This window comes from Bos grunniens, chromosome 16 (genome assembly GCF_055505025.1).
Source record: "Bos grunniens cultivar Pamir isolate PY7600 chromosome 16, Bosgru_T2T1.0, whole genome shotgun sequence".
Classification (NCBI taxonomy): domain Eukaryota; kingdom Metazoa; phylum Chordata; class Mammalia; order Artiodactyla; family Bovidae; genus Bos; species Bos grunniens.
In genome coordinates this window covers 30,259,577-30,277,421 of record NC_141180.1, presented here as the reverse complement: position 1 = coordinate 30,277,421, position 17,845 = coordinate 30,259,577, and the positions used below count along the sequence as shown (strand labels likewise).

Here is a 17,845-nt window from a genome sequence, read left to right as displayed (position 1 = left end):
GGCCAAAGTACTGGAGTTTCAGCTTTAGCATCATTCCTTCCAAAGAACACCCAGGGCTGATGTCCTTCAGAATGGACTGGTTGGATCTCCTTGCAGTCCAAGGGACTCTCAAGAGTCTTCTCCAACACCACAGTTCAAAGGCATCAATTCTTCAGCACTCACTTTCTTCACAGTCCAACTCTCACATCCATACATGACCACTGGAAAAACCATAGCCTTGACGAGACGGACCTTTGTTGGCAAAGTAATGTCTTTGCTTTTGAATATGCTATCTGGGTTCGTCATAACTTTCCTTCCAAGGAGTAAGCGTCTCTTAATTTCATGGCTGCAATCACCATCTGCAGTGATTTTGGAGCCCAAAAAAACAAAGTCTGACACTGTTTCCACTGTTTCTCCATCTATTTCCCATGAAGTGATGGGACCAGATGCCATGATCTTCGTTTTCTGAATGTTGAGCTTTAAGCCAACTTTTTCACTCTCCTCTTTCACTTTCATCAAGAGGCTTTTGAGTTCCTCTTCACTTTCTGCCATATGAGTGGTGTCATCTACATATCTGAGGTTATCGATATTTCTCCTGGCAATCTTGATTCCAGCTTGTGCTTCTTCCAGCCCAGCGTTTCTCATGATGTACTCTGCATATAAGTTAAATAAGCAGGGTGACAATATACAGCCTTGATGTACTCCTTTTCCTATTTGGAACCAGTCTGTTGTTCCATGTCCAGTTCTAACTGTTGCTTCCTGACCTGCATATAGGTTTCTCAAGAGGCAGGTCAGGTGGCCTGGTATTCCCATCTCTTTCAGAGTTTTCCACAGTTTATTGTGATCCACACAGTCAAAGGCTTTGGCATAGTGAATAAAGCAGAAATAGATGCTTTTCTGGAACTCTCTTGCTTTTTTGATGATCCAGCGGATGTTGGCAATTTGATCACTGGTTCCTCTGCCTTTTCTAAAACCAGCTTGAAGTTCACAGTTCATGTATTGCTGAAGCCTGGCTTGTTGGATTTTGAGCATTACTTTACTAGCATGTGAGATGAGTGCAATTGTGAGGTAGTTTGAGCATTCTTTGGCATTGCCTTTCTTTGGGATTGGAATGAAAACTGACCTTTTCCAGTCCTGTGGCCACTGCTGAGTTTTCCAAATTTGCTGGCATATTGAGTGCAGCACTTTCACAGCATCATCTTTCAGGATTTGAAATAGCTCAACTGGAATTCCATCACCTCCACTAGCTTTGTTTGTAGTGATGCTTTCTAAGGCCCACTTGACTTCACATTCCAGGATGTCTGGCTCTAGGTGAGTGATCACACCATCATGATTATCTTGGTCATGAAGATCTTTTTTGTACAGTTCTTCTGTGTATTCTTGCCACCTCTTCTTACTATCTTCTGCTTCTGTTACATCCATACTATTTCTGTCCTTTATCAAGCCCATCTTTGCATGAAATGTTCCCTTGGTATCTCTGATTTTCTTGAAGAGCTCTCTAGTCTTTCCCATTCTGTTGTTTTCCTCTATTTCTTTGCATTGATCACTGAGGAAGGCTTTCTTATCTCTCTGTGCTATTCTTTGGAACTCTGCATTCAGATGCTTATATCTTTCCTTTTCTCCTTTGCTTTTTGCTTCTCTTCTTTTCACAGCTATTTGTAAGGCCTCCCCAGACAGCCATTTTGCTTTTTTGCATTTCTTTTCCATGGGGATGGTCTTGATCCCTGTCTCCTGTACAATGTCACGAACCTCCATCCATACTTCATCAGGCACTCTGTCTATCAGATCTAGTCCCTTAAATCTATTTCTCACTTCCACTGTATAATCATAAGGGATTTGATTTAGGTCATACCTGAATGGTCTAGTGGTTTTCCCTACTTTCTTCAATTTAAGTCTGAATTTGGCAATAAGGAGTTCATGATCTGAGCCACAGTCAGCTCCCAGTCTTGTTTTTGCTGACTGTATAGAGCTTCTCCATCTTTGGCTGCAAAGAATATAATCAATCTGATTTTGGTGATGACCATCTCATGATGTCCATGTGTAGAGTCTTCTCTTGTGTTGTTGGAAGAGGGTGTTTGCTATGACCAGTGCATTCTCTTGGCAAAACTCTGCTGCTGCTGCTGCTGCTAAGTCGCTTCAGTCATGTCCAACTCTGTGCGAACCCAGAGACGGCAACCCACCAGGCTCCCCCGTCCCTGGGATTCTCCTGGCAAGAACACTGGAGTGGGTTGCCGTTTCCTTCTCCAATGTATGAAAGTGAAAAGTGAAAGTGAAGTCGCTCAGTGTGTCCGACTCTTCGCGACCCCATGGACTGCAGCCCATCAGGCTCCTTCATCCATGGGATTTTCCAGGCAAGAGTACTGGAGTGGGATGGGGAAAAAAATGGAAACAGTGACAGATTTCATTTTTCTTGGGCTCCAAAATCATTGTGGATGCTGATTGCAGCCATGAAATTAAAAGATGTTTGCTCCTTGGGAGAAAAGCTATGACAAACCTAGACAGCCTAGTAAAAAGCAGAGATATCACTTTGTCGACAAAGGTCCCTATCATCAAAGCACTGTTTTTTCCACTGGTCAGGTATGGATATGAGAGTTGGAATGTAAAGAAGACTGAGCACTGAAGAATTGATGCTTTCGAACTATGGTGCTGGATAAGACTTTAGAGAGTCTTTTGGATATTAAGGAGGTCAAACCAGTCAACCCTAAAGGAAATCAATCCTGAATGTTCATTGGAAGGACTGATGCTGAAGCTGAAGCTCCAATCCTTTGGCCACCTGATGCGAAGAACGGACTCATTGGAAAAGACCCTGATGCTGGGAAAGATTGAGGGCAAGAGGAGAAGGGATAACAGACGATGAGATGGTTGGATGGCATCGTCGACTCAATGGATGTGAGTTTGAGCAAACTCTGGGAGATGGTGAAGGACAGGGCAGCCTGGTCTGCTGCAGTCCTTGGGGTTGTAAAGAGTCAGACACGACTGTGTGACTGAACAACAGCTTCTTATCTAAAATCCAGTAATTTTATAAGAACACACTTTGTGTTGGTTGTTATCAACTGATTTTCTCAGGTACATGGTGCTTTTCAAATCTTTTTTTTTTAATTTCAGGAACACTTCCTAGAATTTTAGTCTTAAAACTTAAAACATTTGCTTTATTCTTGTCCTTTGGTTTTCCTCCTGGGAGCCTCCTGAAGTAAATATAATGACTTGTCTTGGCTTTGTTCACTTTTGCCACTTTTTCTTGGATCCTTTCCATCATTTTAAAAATACAGTTTCTTTATTATTTGGGCTTGTTGTGGAATCCGGAGTCTCAAACACACCTCAGAGGACACTCAGGACAGGGGAGTATGGTTTATTACACCAGCGGGTCCAAGGGGAATCAGTTCCCAACAAGTACCCTGATGTTTCTGAGAGGCCCAGTTTTATTACCCCCACCACCACCACCACATGACTGGTTACGTGTTAGCAACCTCTTTGTTGTATATGACTGAGTTTTACAACAAGTATGTGCTAGGAGAACAAACAATTAAGGTTAAAGTGGGGAGAGACAATGAGTATACATCAAGGGGGAATGTCTACATGGTTAACCTAACAGGGGCAGCCTGACCTCAACTACAAACTCTGTTTGCCATCTGTAGGGAGGGAAGTCTCCAGGAGACCTGGTTTTCATTAGCAACAGTTTTCCTCACTCTTGGGCAGGCTTCAGGCCCAGTTTACATCCTGTCTTTAAGATGGAGTCTCTCCTGCTTTCCTCACTCTGGCCCAAATATCCTTCGTTGTGGTATGTGGGATCTTCAATCTTCATTGTGGCACGCACGATCTTTACTTGCGGCATGTGGGATCCAGCCCCCTTACCAGGGCTGGAACCCGGGCCGCCTGCTCTGGGAGCCTGAAGTCTTATCCACTGGACCACCAAGGAAGTCCCTCATCGTTTTTTAAAATATTTCCACACTTATCTCTTCTTTCTCTTAAAGAATTATCTTCCGTGTTTCTTTATTCATGGCTCCCTTCTGAGTTTCTGTTTCTATATTTCTTTTATTTATAATCCTTTCCTGAGTCGTTTGTGGGTTTTTTTATTTTGGCCATACCACACAGTCTGTGGGATCTTGGCCCCTCAACCAGGGATCCAACTCTTCCTGCATTGGAAGCACAGAGTCCTAACCACCAGACTGCTGGGGAAGTCCCCTTTCCTAAATTTTAATCCCTCACTTCTGACTTCTTGAGATTCTGATCTGTTTTTTCATATGTTGTATTATTTTCTCAAGTCTGTTAAGCTCACTTTGAATGATCACATTGCAATTTTCAACTCTCTGTGGGCACATCTCTCTGGTGTGTTTTACTGTCTATATGAATTGTATTTATTCTGTTCCCTTTTTCTCTTTTAACAGCTTTATTTATGGTTTGATCTGGGTCCTTTCCCACTGCTCATTTTTGCAAATGGTAGCTTCTCAGCTGTGAGAGCCCAGTTCACACTTCCCTCCTTCATGGCTCTGGGGTGCCCTCTTCAGTATGTCGGGGTCAGCGACTTCCTTAGAGCCACCTCCTCTAAGCCCTCCCTTCTGTTTTCAGAAGATTCCAGAGCCAGCTTGCTGTACCCTCCACCCACAATAGTGGCTCTTACATTTTTATCATGTTTGCCTCCAGTTTCCCTTTGTTACAGAAATAGACGGTCTGCTTGCAGCAAGCGACGTGCGGACCTCCTCCCTCCCCAGAGCCTCCCACTGCCAGAATCCGCAGGGTCCTTCCGATTTCTGGGTGTCTGACTTTCACTTCCTAATGGCATATTTATTGTTTGTATGTATTCCTGGGGCTTCCCTGGTGGCTCAGACAGTAAAGAATCTGCCTGCATGCAGGAGACCTAAATTTATGTAAATGCAGGGTGACCAGCCAGGTCAGGCTGTCCAGGAAAGAGGGGTTCCCAGGATGTGGGACTTCAGCACTAACACCAGGGGAGCTGCAGGTGGCCAGGGTCGGGAGGGGGGGGTGTGACACCCCACATCGGTCACATGGGTGGTGTCAGACTCCACATAGCAATCTACATCTTGCTTCTGCTTTTCCCCCCAACTCGCTGGGAGTACCTGAACACGTGAACACATCTAAGGATTTGACTATGGACATGTTAAGTTGGAGGGCTGGTGAACCACCAAAAGTAGTGCTTAGCAGGAAGTTTCTAGCTCCAAATGCATATAAAGAAGAGGAGAGAGTGTGCAAAATCAATTATTTAACCTTCTGTTTCAAGAACTGGGAAGAGAGCACAGCAAATTAAACCCAAAGAAAGTAGAAGGAAAGAATGTAATAAAGATAACAGTGTAAATCAGCGAGTGAAATGAATCAAATATCCAAAAGAGAAAACAATAAAACTAAGAGTTTGTTCTAGAAATTAGTAAACTCATTACTCTTAGCAAGACCAGTCAAGATTTTTTTTAAAGAGAGGGGGAAAAAAACACAAATTGCCAATCTCAGGTATGAAAGGGGACACGTCACAGAGCCTACAAATATCAGAAAGGTTAAAAAAAATGTTATGAACAACATTACACCAGTTAATGTGACAGTTTGGATATAATGGACAATTTTCTAAAAAACAAAAACTTACCAAAACTGACAGGGAGAAAAAGAGAAAATCTGAATAGTCCAACAACTATGAGGGAAATCAAATGCAAAGTTTAAACCCTCTTATAGAAACTTCCAGTTACAATAACTAGTAGGGATGTCCCTTCATGATCACAACCTTGTCATGGCAACGGGGCTTGCGTAACCCAGTGAAGCTCTGAGCCACATCGTGCAGGGCCACCCACGACACGTCAAAGCGAAGAGTTCTGACAAAATGCGGTCCACCAGCGGTGGGAATGGCAACACTCCAGTATTCTTGCCCTGAAAACCCCATGAACTGTATGCAAAGGCAAAACGATATGACGCCAGAAGATGAGCCCCCACATTCAAAGGTGTTCAATATACTACTGGGGAAGAGCAGAGAAACAGCTCCAGAAAGAATGAAGCAGCTGAGCCAAGGTGGAAATGACACTCTGCTGTGGCTGTATCTAGTGGTGAAAGTAAAGTCGGATGCTGTAAAGAACGATATTGCATAGGAACCGGGAATGTTTGGTCCACGAATCAAGGTAAATTGGATGTGGTCAAGCAGGAGATGGCAAGAATGAACATCAACATCTTAGGAATCAGTGAAATAAAATGGATAGGAATGGACACATTTAATTCTAAGACCACTATATCTACTACAGTGGGCAAGAATCCCTTAGAAGAAATGGAGTAGCCCTCACAGTCAACAAGAGTCTGAAATACAGTACTTGGGTGCAACCTCCAAAATGACAGAATGATCTCGGTTCGTCTCCAAAGCAAACCATTCAACATCACAGTAATCCAAGTCTATGCCTCAAACACTGATGCCAAAGAAGCTGAAGTTGACCAGTTCTGTGAAGCCCTACCAGACCTTCTAAAACTAACACACACCAAAAACATGTCCTTTTCATCACAGGAGATTGGAAAAGTAGGAAATCAAGAGATACCTGGAGCAACAGGCAAGTTTGGCCTTAGAGTACAAAATGAAGCAGGAAAAAGGCTAACAGAACTTTGTCAAGCAAACACACTGGTAATAGGAAGCACTCTTTTCCAAAAACACAAGTGATGTCTCTACACATGGATATCACCAGATGGTCAATACCAAAATAAGATTGATTATATTCTTTTCAGCTGAAGATAGAGAAGCTCTATACAATCAGCAAGAACAAGGCCTGGAGTTGACTGTGGCTCAATTAGTTCAATTCAGTTCAGTCGTGTCTGTCTCTTTACGACCCTATGGACTGCAGGGCTCCAGGCTTCCCTGTCTATCACCAACTCCCGGAGCTTGCTCAAACTCTTGTCCATTGAGTCGGTGATGCCATCCAACCATCTCATCCTCTGTTGTCCCCTTCTCCTCCTGCCTTCAGTCTTTCCCGGCATCAGGATCTTTTCCAAAATGAGTCAGTTCTTTGCATCAGGTGGCCAAAGTATTGGAGCTTCAGCTTGAGCATCAGTCCTTCCAAAGAATATTCAGGACTAATTTCCTTTAGGACAGACTGGTTTGATCTCCTTGCAGTCCAAGGGACTCTCAAGACTCTTCATTACAGTTGAAAAGCATCAATTCTTCAGTGCTCAGCTTTCTTTATGGTCCAACTCTCACATCCATACATGACTACTGGAAAAAAACATAGCTTTGACTAGCGCAGATCATCAGCTCCTTATTGCAAAATTCAGACTTAAAAATTTAAGAAAGTAGGGAAAACCACTAGTCCATTCAGGTATGACCTAAATCAAATCCCTTATGTTTATAGAGTGGAAGTGACAAATAGATTCAAGGACTAGATCTGGTAGACACCATGCCTGAAGAACTATGGACAGAGGTTTGTAACACTGCACAGGAGGCAGTGACCAAAACCATCCAAAAGAAAAAGACATGCAAGAAGGCTAAGTGGTTGTCTGAGGAGGCTTTACAAATAGCTGAGAAAATAAGAGAAGCGAAAGGCAAAGTAGAAAGTGAAAGATATACCCAACTGAATGCAGAGTTCCAAAGCATAGCAAGGAGAGATAAGAAGGCCTTCTTAAATGAACAATGCAAAGAAATAGAGGAAAACAATAGAATGGGAAAGACTAGAGATCCCTTCAAGAAAATTGGAGATATCAAGGGCACATTTCTTGCAAGGATGGGCACAACAAAGGACAGAAACAATAAGGACCTAACAGAAGCAGAAGATATTAAGAAGAGGTGGCAAGAATACACAGAAGAATCATACAAAAAAGGCCCTAATGACCTGGATAACCATGATGATGTGGTCACCTAGAGCTGGACATCATGAAGTGTGAAGTCAAGTTGGCCTTAGGAAGCATTACTATAAACAAAGCTGGTGGAGGTGATGGAATTCCAGCTGAGCTATTTCAAATCCTAAATGATGATGCTGTTAAAGTGCTGCATTCAATATATCAGCAAATTTGGAAAATTCAGCAGTGGCCACCAGACTGGAAAAGGTCAGTTTTCATTCCAACCCCAAAGAAGAGCAATGCTGAAGAATGTTCAAACAACCAGATTGTTGCACTAATTTCTTATGCTCATAAGGTTATGCTCAAAATCCATCAAGCTAGGCTTCAGCAGTATGTAAACCAAGAACTTCTGGATGTGCAAGCTGAGTTTAGAAAAGGCAAAGGAACCAGAAATCAAATTGCCAGCATTCATTGGATCATAGAGAAAGCAAGGGAATTCCAGGAAAACATAAACTGGAAAATTCTTAAAGACATGGGAATACCAGACCACCTTACCTGTCTCCTGAGAAACCTGTATGTGGCTCAAGAAGAAACAGAACCAGACGCAAAACAACTGAATGGTTCAAAATTGGGAAAATTGAGTACGTCAAGGCTGTATATTGTCACTCTGCTTATTTAACCTGTATGCAGAGTACGTCATGCAAAATGCTGGGCTGGACAACTTGGAAGCTGGAATCAAGATTGCCAGGAGAAATATCAACAATCTCAGATGTCCAGATGATACCACTGTAACAACAGAAAGTGAAGAGGAACTAAAGAGCCTCTTGAAGAAAGTGAAAGAGAGTGAAAAATCTGTCTTGTAACTCAACATTCAAAAAACTAAGATCATGGCATCTGGTCCCATCACTCATGGCAAATAGAAGGGGAAAAAGTGGAAGCAGTGATACATTCTCTTGAATTCCCAAATCACTGAAGACAGTGACTGCAGCCATGAAATTAAAAGTTGCTTGGTTGCTCCTTGGAAGAAAAACTATGACCAACCTAGACAGCGTAGTAAAAAGCAGAGACATCATTTTGCCAATTAAGTTCCATATAGTCAAAGCTCTGATAGTTCCAGTAGTCATGTGCAGATGTGAGAGCTGGACCATAAAGAATGCTGAGCATCAAAGAACTGATGCTTTTCAACTGTCGTGCTGGAGAAGCCTCTTGAAAGTTCCTTGGACAGCAAAGAGATCAAACCAATCAATCCGAAAGGAAATCTACCCTGAATGTTAATTGGAAGGACTGATACTGAAGCTGAAGCTCCAATTCTTTGGCCACCCGACTCACTGGAAAAGACCCTGATGCTGGGAAAGATTGAAGGCAAAAGGAGAAGCGTGCAGGAGAGGATGGTTACATAGCATTACCGACTCAATGGACATGAATTTGAGCAAACTCCAGGAGATAGTGGAGGACAGAGGAGCTTGGCCTGCTGCAGTCCATGGGGTCGCAAAGTGTCAGACATGACTTAGCAACTGAACAACAACAAACAACTAAGGATGTAATGTTCAACATGCTAAATATAATTAGCCCTGCTTGTATGTTATACAGGAAAGGGAAGAGAGTAAATCCTAAGTATTCTCATCACAAAGGAAAAAATACTTATTTCTTTAATTTTGTATCTATGTGAGATGATGGATTTTCACTAAACTTACTGTGAATATCATTTCACAGTATATATGTCAAATCATTTTGCTGCACACCTCAAGCTAATGCAGAGCTGTGTGTCAATTACATCTCAATAAATCCTGGGCTCTAAAGCACAGGCTCAAATAGTTATGGCACATGGACCTCGTTGCTCCACAGTATGTGGGATCTTCCTGGACCAGGGATCAAACCCATATTTCCTGCGTGGACAGGTGGATTCTTTGCCACTGAACACCTAGGGAAGCTCTGTCATTTTATTTTTAAATGTCATGCATATGTTTGTGCTCAGTCGTGTCCAGCTCCTTGCAACTCCATGGACTGTAGCCCTCCAGGCTCCTCTGTCCATGGGATTCTCCAGGCAAGAATCCTGGAGTAGATGGCCATTTCCTTCTCCAGGGGACCTTCCCAACCCAGGAATCAAACCCATGTCTCTTGTGTCTCCTGCATTGCCAGGCAGATTCTTTACCACTGAGTTACCTGGGAAGCCCTTTTAAATATCACTGAATATTTAAGGAAATAAATCAGACACTTCCATTGCAACTGTTTAAACTTGTGATGAAAATTTTAATTATCCAGTTAAAATGTGCACAGGGGCCTCTTCAGTGGACAGCATCTAGAGGCATTCAGGATGGTGCAGCATCTGACATACCGTTGTAGGCTGCCCTACAATACAACCTCTAACAAAACCAGGCTGTCCTGAACCCCTGGTAATAGAATTGTTTACACTTAGACCAAGAAGGTTGGGAAGGCAACAAAATCCACATGTGGTGTGTGCCCAGGCCAACTTAGAGGCGTTCATGCTATGAGACCTAAAGTTCTCATGAGGTTGTCTGAAACGAAGAAATACGTCAGCTGAGCCTATGGTGGTTCCATGTGTACTAAATGTGTCCGTGACAGGATCAATCACGCTTTCCTTATCGAGGAGCAGAAGATCGTTGTGAGAGTATTGAAAGCATAAGCAGAGAGTCAGAAAGCTAAATAAAAAAATGAAGCATTTTTGAGTAATAAAAAATGTGCACAGGGGTAAATGGTATTTTGGAAATTGACTAAAACTCATGAATGGGGTTGGAAACAAAGCCTGTGACACCTGCTGTCCTGGTCCTGGGCGTCCTGTGTTGGAGGCCCCCTTGCTCAGCCCCTGGCTGAGCCCCTCATGCTGTCACTTCCAGGTGCTTCAAGCTGGCATGCCGGGCCGTGGGTGTCTACCCGCCCCTGGAGCTGTCCCACAACCAGATCAAGTTTGCAGCCACCTCCTTGTACGACACATCCGTGGCCACTCTGTACGTCATCAACTCCCACCTGAGCATGAACTCACTGACCCACTCAGTGCCCCGCATTGGCTCAGAGGACGCTTTTCCCGTGGGGCCCACGTCTTTTGAGTTCCTGCTGCCCCCAGATTCGCCCATCACCATCTCACCCCTGGTGGGCACCGTGTGGCCAGGAAAGGTAGGTGTGCAGGCCACCCCGGGGTGCCTGGTTCTGCCCACCCTGGACCACAGTGGTTCAACCAGACAACAGATGGTAGAGATCAACCTGGATCCTCATCAGAGCTGAGTGGGCCCTCCTGCCCTCTACCCAGCCCAGCCTGGCCCCAGAAGCGGGGCACCCAAAGGCATCTGACCCCACAGGCCCCTGGCTGGGGGCTCCATCATTTCAGACCAAGTGAGGGTGTAGAGCCCTGGATGTCACAGCAGATGGTCACAGAGGCTGCGCAGCACCTGGTCACCAGGAGCACAAGGTTTCCCACCTCTGCTCCTCCTGATGAAACAGAAAGAGCCAGGCCTCAAGGCAGGGACTCCCCGGGGCCCTCACAGCATCTCTGAGCTTACTTCCATGCCTTCATATGTGGGGGTGACAGCCACTGTGAGGGAACTGAGTGAGGATGGGCAGGGACATGCAGGCCCTGCAGTCACAGAAACGCATCGTAGTAAAGTGAGCAAATTAGGCTTAAGAAATGGTTCTTTTCTCCAAGGGAGTTACTGCAGCTGTTAAGAGCTTCCCCCTCACTCCCTTGCTGTGCTGAGCATGGGGGAGGCTACGGTGAGGGAGCCCTTGTGGGGCCCAGTGTCATCCTGGGGGTGGGCTGCCATTCCCCTCGTGGGGACAGATGGGTGGTGCAGGGATCACCCCCAGGTCTCAGAGCCTGAACATGAACCTTCCCTTCTCACTCATGCCCTGTGGGCTGCTACCCACCGTGGGCAGTGTGCCAGGTCCATCACAGGGACCCTCCCCCGACATGGTGAGAGGGGCCTGGTGATCATGCCTGCAGCCACCCAGCTTCCAGGGACAGAGATCAGGCAGGACCTCCCAGGAGGGCTCTTCTAAGCTAAGACCCCAACATGTCCGAGAGCATGAACCTTTCCCCCCACAGAGGTGCCTGGTCCGAGTGGCCTTCCGGCCAGTGCTGCCCAGCGAGCTGATCCACCAGGAGGCCTTCCAGGCCCTGAGCAGAAAAGCTGAGGTCAAATTGGTGCGTGGTGGGGAGGGGGCCAGGGGGGCTTGGAGCTGCCCGCTTTGTACGAGGCCCTTGCACAAAGGCTTGGGAACAAACACCCCCCACCCCGCCTTGAGATTGGGGGCGCCCAGGGTTGGGGGGGCAGGAGCCCTAGGAACACTTTACGGAGCAGTAGGTGTGTTTTAAGAGGTTAGCACTTTTTCTTGGCAAAGGCCCTCCCTCCTCCCTTGAGAGCATCACCAGGCAGGGAAGAGCCCCAGATCCTGGTCCATCAGGGTGGCCTGGGAGGGTAGGCCAGGTCCTCTGTACTGCTCAGCAGAGGCTTGTGCTTACAGTGAAGGGGAACAGACAAAACATCAAAGGGCCTGTGAACCTGAGGGAGTTCAGGCCTGAAGAAGCAGCTGCCCCAGGCTCCTGCCCAGAAGGGGCATCCGATACAGCTGGGCAGTCATGACCCAGAGCCCCGTGCACCTGCTGCTGCCCTGGAGATGCGGGGGCCCCCAGCCGTTACTCCTCGGTGTCCAAGCACCCCTGCTATCACAGCACACCCAGAAGGAAGGGGCAGATGCCTTCAGCCTGCCAGAGGGCAGTGAGGCATGGGGGCAGGGAACAAGGGCAGGAACCCCCGTTTTGGCCAGCCCTCTGCCTCACCTTGTGCCTCCCCTTCCTGATGGGGAAGACAGACACTGGGGGTGGTGCATGAGCCCTCAGGGGTCTCCGCACCTGTCATCGGTCTCCCTTAAGGAGGTACTTGGGGTCTGGGTCCCGGGTTCCTGCCCTGGACAGTCTGCCAGCTCAGCAGAGTCCCAAGGGCAACACCACAGCCAGCCTCCCCCTGGCAGTCCCAAAAGGAGACGGTCACCCAGAGGAAGGACCAGCGGAGACCGTCTTTCTCCATGCTGCGGCTGCAGAACCAAGACCGGCTGCTCCGGGCCTCAGCCTCCCAGCCCCCGGAGCTGCAGAAGGAGGACCTTGCATCCAGGTGGGCCCGAGAGAAGGCTGCCCCCACCTCCTGCCCCACAGAGATGTCCCCCTATGCTCCAGGGCCTTATGACTGCAAGTCCAGAGCGCGGCTGGCTTCAGGCACAGCTGGAACCAGGAGCTGCCTTGAGGCCCCTCAGGTTCTGCTGTCCTGGGTATCTGCTCACCTCAGTTCCCCTGGGCCCAGGGTCCCTGTGAAAACTTTCAGTCCAGGGGCTGGGGGACGCTGAGCCCCTGACCCCCATGTTCCCAGCTCAGCAGCCCAGCCTCCCCAGTTGCCACATGAGCTCTGGGCAGCTCTGACAGGCTGGTGCCACTTGTCAGCCCTGGACCCTTGCTGTGGCCCCAGGAACTCGGTTGTCTGGTGGTGCTTGATGGGTACCCTGGGAGAGGAGAGGCCCCCACAGGGACCAGGGAAGGGATGCAAAAGCCAGACAAAGTCTGGCTGCAAAAGTCAGACAAAACCGTGACAACCACAGCCTGGGCCACAGCATGGCCCCCAGGCTGCCACCCCCACTGCCCCGTACCCTCCGGCCCAGGGCCCTGGGAAGCAGGTGTGGCCTTATAGATCCCTCCATGGAGGGCAGGGCACAGCCTCCTGGGTGCTGGGGGCAGTGTGGGACAGGGCATGAGTGCACCTTGCCGGTTCTGTTCCAGCTCTCAAGAGTACCAGTCGGCACAGGCCTCCCTGACCAGGTCTTTCCAGGGGAAGTTTGACAAGTTTGTGGTTCCCTGTGTTGTTGCTAGCGGCGACACCAAAGACAGGAAGGGGACAGAACCGCTGAGCTTCAGGTGCCGTGCTCTGGGCAGTGGGGTGGGGTGGTCACTCTCCCTGCCAACAGCCACCCAGATCCCGGTGGGGCCGGCTCAGGGTCTGGATGGGAGGGCAGGGCACATGGTTCCTGCCCTACCCTCAGCAAATCCCCGCCATTCCCAGTCCCCACAACACGCTGTACCTGGAGCTGTGGTGTCCAGCAGTGGCGCCGTCTATCGTGGTGACGTCCGACAAAGGCAAGACCGTCATTAACTTCGGCGACATTGCTGCAGGTGTGTCCCGATCAGAGCCCAGCCCCCATGCACACCCCCACCCATCGGAGCCCAGCCCCCACGCACACCCCTTTTCACCTGGGCTCCCACACCCACCCCCAGGCCTGGGGCTGTGACCTGACCCCCCATTTCAGGACACCGGGGCATAAAGAAGGTCTCCATCCAGAACATCTCCCCTGAGGATCTCGACGTATCCTGCCCACGCCATCCAGGCAGCTTGTAGCAGGGGCAGGGGGTGAGGGGGTGGGGGGGAGAGAGAAGGGGATTGTGAAGGGCTGAGGCCCCATTCTCACCCCCTCCTTGACACTGGGCCCTCAGCTGGAGTACTCCGTGCTGAACCCCGATGGCCCCTTCGTCCTGCTGAACCCCACCATCAGGTTGCCCTCTGGCGAGACCCAGGTCCTAGATCTGTCCTTCTCCCCACGTGAGAGTGTCGTGGTGAGTCCCAGCCCACCCAAACTCCTTTGCAGCCCTATTCCCTGCTCTGCATGCCATCCAGCACTCTGGGCCTGGGAGCCACTGGTCCTCCTGGGTCCTGGCCTCTCGCTGGAAGAAGGAGGAAGTGGCGGCCAGGGAGCTCCCAGCCATCTCAGGTCCCCCATGCCCTGACCCAGCTGCTCCAAGACAGAGCTCGCACACCTGCGTCTGCCAGGGTCTTTTTCACGCTAAGGGACGTGGTCTCTGCAGGCCCAAGAAATACTGGACATCATCACCAAGAAAGGCACGCTCTCCCTGGCCCTCATGGGCACGGGTGTGGCGTCCACGATCACGTGCTCCATTGAAGGTGATGTCCTCAACATGGGCTATGTGATCGCCAGAGAGTCTGTCTCCTTGGGCTTCAAGGTAAAGCATGTGGCGGGGCCTGGTGCCACCCATCGCCTGGGAGAGGTTCCTAGGAGGGGTCCACCCCGCCTCAGTCACAGAGCCAGCAGAGTCGCAGGCCGCTCCGATCCACCCCCTCCCCCACCACCCCCAGCAGCTGTCACTCCACTGGCCCCTCTAGCCAGTGGGGAGGGGGTGCTGAGGATGCCCCTCCCTCTGCCCCTCCGCTGCTGCCCAGGCCTTCTCACTGCTCCCATTTTTCTGCCCCAGGGCCTCTGCATGGGATGGGGGCCATCCCCCACAAGGGGCCATGTGGGTTCCTACCCCCACGCAGGCAGGCAGGCCTGGCTTTTTCTGCTCCCCCGCATCTGAGGTGGCCTTGGGCTGAAGGTGCCAGTGGGACCCCTGCTTCTTTACTTAGCTTAGTCCAGGTTCTGACAGCAGACCCCTGGGCCCGATTCCATGGGATATTTTACAGAGGGATGCGGCGTTCTCCCGGGAAAAGGGGGAGGCAGGAGAGAACTGGGGTGGGATGCGGGTTCAGCTGAAGGCTAGCCTGAGCCTGGAGGGGCAGGAGGGGGCTGAGACCTGGCAGCAGTAGCCTGTTCCCCGGCTGGCCAGCCCAGTTGCCCCAGTGACCTGGCCCTGCTCCCCGCAGCTGCAGAACAACTCCCCGCTGCCCATCAAGTTCTCCATGCAGCTGGACAGCCTCTCCTCCAGGAGCAGAGACCAGCACTGCCTGCCACAGTTCCTGGCCTCGCCTGACCAGAGGACGGAAGTCGTGGGTGAGCTGGCCAGCTGTGGGGACCGTGTGGGCCGTGGAAGGCGGGGGCCAGGGGGTGCTAGGCGCTGCAGGGGGATCCGGACCAGCCTGGCCACCTTGCTCCCAGGCACGCAGAACTACAGTGGCCAGAGCGTGTTCAGCGTGGTCCCGGTCGAGGGCGTCATGGAGCCCGGCAAGGCTCAGGACTTCACTGTGACCTTCAGCCCAGACCACGAGAGCCTATACTTCTCTGACCGGCTGCAGGTCGTGCTCTTTGAAAAGGCAGGACTCCGACCCAGCCTGGACCCCTCCTCCCCACCCGCATGTCCACTTGTCCAAGCCCTTTGGCTGCCTGAGCGGCCCCACATTGGAGCTTGGTGCCTGGGGGGGCTCCACATCAGGCTGGGGGTCATCAGGTGGAGAGACCAATGTCTGGGGTCCCACAGGCCCACATCACAGCCCCGCCCCCTCCCAGAGCCCCACATGCAGGGTTGCAAACCGCTGTGCTCCTGCCCCCAGAAAGTGTCCCACCACATCCTCCTGAAGGGCGCGGCCCGCGAGCACATGATGTTCGTGGAGGGCGGAGACCCCCTGGACGTGCCCGTGGAGTCCCTGACCGTGATCCCTGCCTTTGACCTGGAGCACAGAGAGGGTGAGCCCTCTGAGGGCAGAGAGCCCCGAGGTGGGCAAGGTGGCAGAAGAGGACACATGACCTTTGGAGTCTGCAGGGAGGGCAGGCATTCCTGGCCCATCCACCACAGGTGGGGGCAGGGCTAGTGGGCCAGCCCTGCTCAGAGGATCCCTGCCTGACCCTGGGCACCCCCGCACTCCCTCCGTGGTACCCCCACCCCCAAGACCCCCACCAGGCCCTCCCTCTCCAGAAGCTGAGGAGCTAAAGCCCATCCTGGTGACCCTGGACTACGCCCAGCTGGACCCAGACACACAGGCCCCACCTGCCACCCGAGAACTGCAGGTGGGCTGCATCCGGACTACCCAGCTGTCCGCAAAGAAGGTGACCACAGCACTGCCCTGGCCTCCCTAGTACCTCTGCAGCCACCACTGCCCGGGCAGCTCGGGCCTCTGTTGGCCTTGCCTCTCTGTAGTTGAGGGGTGGGCAGCCTGCTGGTCAGGGCCTGGGGCAGGGTTGCTTGTTCCCGGGAGCTGTGTCACCTGCCCGCTGACGGCACCAATGCCTGCAGACTGTTGAGTTCAGCATGGACAACATCGCAGCCCTGCAGCACAAGGGCTTCACCATTGAGCCCTCCAGAGGCTCTGTGGAGCGCGGCCAGACCAAGGCCATCAGCATCTCCTGGACACCACCCATCGACTTTGATGTGGGTGCCTGGGAGCCCGCCCCCCCAGGAGAGGGCTGGGGGGCCTCGGTGGGTGAGGTGGGCAGTGCCCTCAAGAGAAAACACGTGCCTGCTGCGCCCCCTGACTGAGGATCCCCCTCTGTTCCCACCTCTCCCCTTCCAGCCGGACCACCCACTCTTGGCATCGGCCCTGCTGCAGCTCAGGGGGGATGTGAAGGAGACCTACAAGGTCCTCTTTGTAGCCCAGGTGGTGACCGGTCCCTGAGGCCACAGGATTTTCTCCACAGAGCCCCCTGATCTTCCTGCCACCCTCGAAGCCCTCCCCTGGCCTGTCTACCAGGCCGAACCACCCAGGGGCCTGGGACCTGGGCAGTTTCAAAAGGGCAGCCTCCTGCATGGCCCCAAGGGGCACTCCTGCTGTCCTGGCTTCAGCTCCCGTCCCAGCTCCACATCAGAACCAGCCAAGAGGCCAGTCCCAACCACAGCCTGCTCCCAGCCTGAGCCCTAAGGGTCCCCAGCCCCACCAACACCCACTCAGCCTTTCGAGGTCCTGGTGGGGAACAGCTGCCCCCACAGACCTGTCAATAAACCCTGTGTGAATCTGTGCCTCCATGCCTGCAGTGTGGGCTGCAGTGAGCAGGTGGGCCCACGGGGAGGAGCCCTCGGGGGCTGCCCCCGCCCACACACACGTCAGCCCAAAAAACAATGAACTCAGCCTGGACAACTAGAGGGGCTTCCTGAGCCCTGGGGAAATGGCTGGAGGGGGTTTGGGGTGGAATTGAGGCCAACCCACAGCTGGAGAGGCCGGCGAGCAGGGGGAGCTGCAGATTCCAAAGTCCAGGCAGCCCCTTAGCCCCCTGCTTTCCCAAGTCCCTGGCCCCAAGCAAGGAGTGAGCCCTCACTGCATCCTCCCTCATGGCCCAGTCAGGGTCCAGGGGGAGGCCCACCTGTCAGTTTGGTTTCCCACTATTCTGAAGTGAGCCCAGGCTCAGCCTTCTGGGTCCTGACCAGCTCTTCAAGGGAGAAGCCCCCTCTCCCAATGCATGAGACCTT

General features: G+C 51.1%; 1 protein-coding gene and 1 pseudogene across 10 annotated transcripts in view; both read left to right on the top strand.

Annotated features, from left to right (window-relative positions):
- Positions 1-17,404, top strand: part of CFAP74 (cilia and flagella associated protein 74) — an 89,573-nt gene extending 72,169 nt beyond the window's left edge. For 2 of the 10 annotated variants that reach the window (XM_086344129.1, XM_086344130.1), the window contains 14 exons: positions 10,581-10,857; positions 11,783-11,881; positions 12,709-12,848; positions 13,505-13,639; positions 13,785-13,894; positions 14,029-14,084; positions 14,213-14,332; positions 14,582-14,737; positions 15,375-15,501; positions 15,607-15,761; positions 15,999-16,131; positions 16,361-16,491; positions 16,679-16,813; positions 16,956-17,404. In XM_086344129.1, the coding sequence (XP_086200255.1) occupies positions 10,581-10,857; positions 11,783-11,881; positions 12,709-12,848; positions 13,505-13,639; positions 13,785-13,894; positions 14,029-14,084; positions 14,213-14,332; positions 14,582-14,737; positions 15,375-15,501; positions 15,607-15,761; positions 15,999-16,131; positions 16,361-16,491; positions 16,679-16,813; positions 16,956-17,057 (1,876 nt within the window). In that variant the 3' untranslated portion in view covers positions 17,058-17,404. Of the gene's footprint in view, positions 1-2,556; positions 2,869-10,580; positions 10,858-11,782; positions 11,882-12,708; positions 12,849-13,504; positions 13,640-13,784; positions 13,895-14,028; positions 14,130-14,212; positions 14,333-14,581; positions 14,738-15,374; positions 15,502-15,606; positions 16,241-16,334; positions 16,492-16,678; positions 16,814-16,955 lie in introns of those variants that run through there. The other 8 variants (XR_015143321.1, XR_015143320.1, XM_086344131.1 and 5 more) reach the window with 8 other exon arrangements.
- LOC147356498 (large ribosomal subunit protein eL34 pseudogene) lies at positions 9,933-10,523 on the top strand (annotated as a pseudogene).
- Positions 17,405-17,845: the final 441 nt, after the last annotated feature.